Source organism: Nicotiana tomentosiformis, chromosome 12 (genome assembly GCF_000390325.3).
Source record: "Nicotiana tomentosiformis chromosome 12, ASM39032v3, whole genome shotgun sequence".
NCBI classification, from domain to species: Eukaryota; Viridiplantae; Streptophyta; class Magnoliopsida; order Solanales; family Solanaceae; genus Nicotiana; species Nicotiana tomentosiformis.
In genome coordinates, this window is record NC_090823.1 from 94,831,227 (window position 1) to 94,833,212 (window position 1,986).

At 42.6% G+C, this 1,986-nt stretch overlaps 1 protein-coding gene across 1 annotated transcript; it reads left to right on the top strand.

Moving 5' to 3' along the window:
- Positions 1-222: 222 nt before the first annotated feature.
- LOC138903062 (uncharacterized) lies at positions 223-1,285 on the top strand. The gene is made up of 3 exons (XM_070190977.1): positions 223-652; positions 738-873; positions 1,054-1,285. Exons 1-3 carry the CDS (start codon positions 223-225, stop codon positions 1,283-1,285), a joined length of 798 nt encoding a protein of 265 aa, XP_070047078.1.
- The last annotated feature ends 701 nt before the right edge of the window (positions 1,286-1,986 follow it).

The following is a 1,986-nucleotide window of genomic DNA, read 5'->3' on the forward strand; positions in this document are numbered from 1 at the left end:
CATGTTGTTCGTCTTGTTTCTAAAGCAAATCCCATCAAGTTCGTGATGTCAAAACCTGTTCTTAGTGATCGACTATCGAGATGGTATCTCCAATTTCAACAATTCGAGATTTTGTACATCCCTCAAAAGGCTGTAAAAGGACAAGCATTGACAGACTTCTTGGCAGATCACCCTATACCTGATAATTGAGAGCTAACTGATGAACTGTATGATGAGGACACAATGGTCATTGAAGTTCAACCTCCATGGAGGATGTATTTTAATGGTGCTGCACATCGCGGAGGAGCTGGTGCTGGTGTAGTATTTGTCACTTCTCAAGGTGAAGTTCTGCCCTACTCTTTTACGTTGACGCAACTCTGCTCTAACAACGTTGCTGAGTATCAAGCACTAATACTTGGGCTTAAAATGGCTGTCAAAATGAAGCGGTTGCAATTGCAAGTCTTTGGTGACTCTCAGTTGGTGATCAACCAGCTTTTAGGTAGTTACGAGGTCAAGAAACTTGAACTACGCCAATATCATGATTATGCTAAAAACTTAATGGGATGGGTTGGTGACATGACTATTCAACATATGCCAAGGAAAGAAAACAAGAAGGCTGATGTTTTAGCTGCTCTAGCTTCATCGTTAACCCTGCATGATCGCACAAGTTACTGTTTGCCAAAAATGGGTAGTCTCGCCGCCAAATGAGGTTGAAGGTGAAGGAAATGAACTCAAGCATCTTGTCGCTATTTCTGAAGCTGAGAAAGAAGAATGGCAGAAACCCATTATCGGCTACTTAAGCTATGAGATACTTCCAGAAAATCCGAGGAGAAGGGCTGAAATCCGTCGTCGTGCACCTCTCTTCCTTTACTACAAAGATGCTATATACGGAAGGTCATTCGAGGGAGTACTCTTGCGATGCTTAGGGGAAGAAAAAGCACTCCAAGCTTTACAAGAGGCACATTCTGGGGTATGTGGGTCACATCAGTCTGGACCAAAGCTCCACTTTCATATAAAAAGGATGGGATATTATTGGCCAACGATGGTAAAAGATTGCTTGGACTACGCTCGAAGATGTAAGGCTTGTCAATTCCATGCGAATTTTATTCATCAACCTCCTGAAGTGTTGCACCCGACTGTGGCATCCTGGCCGTTTGATGCTTGGGGATTGGATGTTGTTGGACCACTGCCAAAGTCCGATGGTGGGCATCTATACATCTTGGCTGCAACTGACTACTTCTCGAAATGGGCTGAAGTTGTTGCTCTTAAGGAGGTAAAGAAGGAAAATGTTGCAAGTTTCATCTGAGTAAATATAATCTATCACTTTGGCATTCCTCGTTACATAAGAACGGATAATGGAAAGCCATTCGATAATTAGGTTGATGAATAAGATTTGTGATCTCTTTGGTTTCAAGCAACGTAACTCTTCAATGTACAATGCTGCCGCCAATGGTCTAGCTGAGGCATTCAACAAAACTCTATGCAACTTGTTAAAGAAAGTCATCTCCAAATCCAAACGAGATTGGAATGGCCGTATGGAAGAAGCTCTATGGGCATATAGGATGACTCACCACATGCCAACACAAGCGACTCCTTATTAACTCGTTTATGGAGTCGAAGCCGTCTTGCCACTCGAGCGTCAAATACCTTCATTACGACTGGCTATTCAAGAAGGGATCACTGATAAAGAAAATGCTCGACTTCGATTAGCAGAGTTGGAGGCTCTTGATGAGAAGAGGTTGGAAGCTCAACAAAGTCTTGAATGTTATCAAGCTCGATTATCTCGCGCCTTTAATAAAAGAGTTCACCCAAGTTTCTTTCAAGTAGGAGATCAATTCCTTGCCATACGAAGACCCATTATTACTTCCCATAAACCTGTAGGGAAGTTCAATTCAAAATGGGATGGGCCATATGTCGTACAAGAAGCTTACTCAAGTGGGGCTTACAAGCTAGTTGATGCAGATGGCATGAGAATCGGCCCTATCAATGGCAAGTTTTTGAAGAAGT

Excerpts from the sequence above, each read along its gene's own strand:
- LOC138903062 (XM_070190977.1), top strand. The coding sequence starts at position 223 with ATGGTCATTGAAGTTCAACCTCCATGGAGGATGTATTTTAATGGTGCT. Across the intron at positions 653-737 it reads GCATGATCGCACAAGTTACT|CTGAGAAAGAAGAATGGCAG; the intron begins GTTTGCCAAAAA and ends CTATTTCTGAAG. Across the intron at positions 874-1,053 it reads AAAGATGCTATATACGGAAG|ATGTAAGGCTTGTCAATTCC; the intron begins GTCATTCGAGGG and ends CTACGCTCGAAG.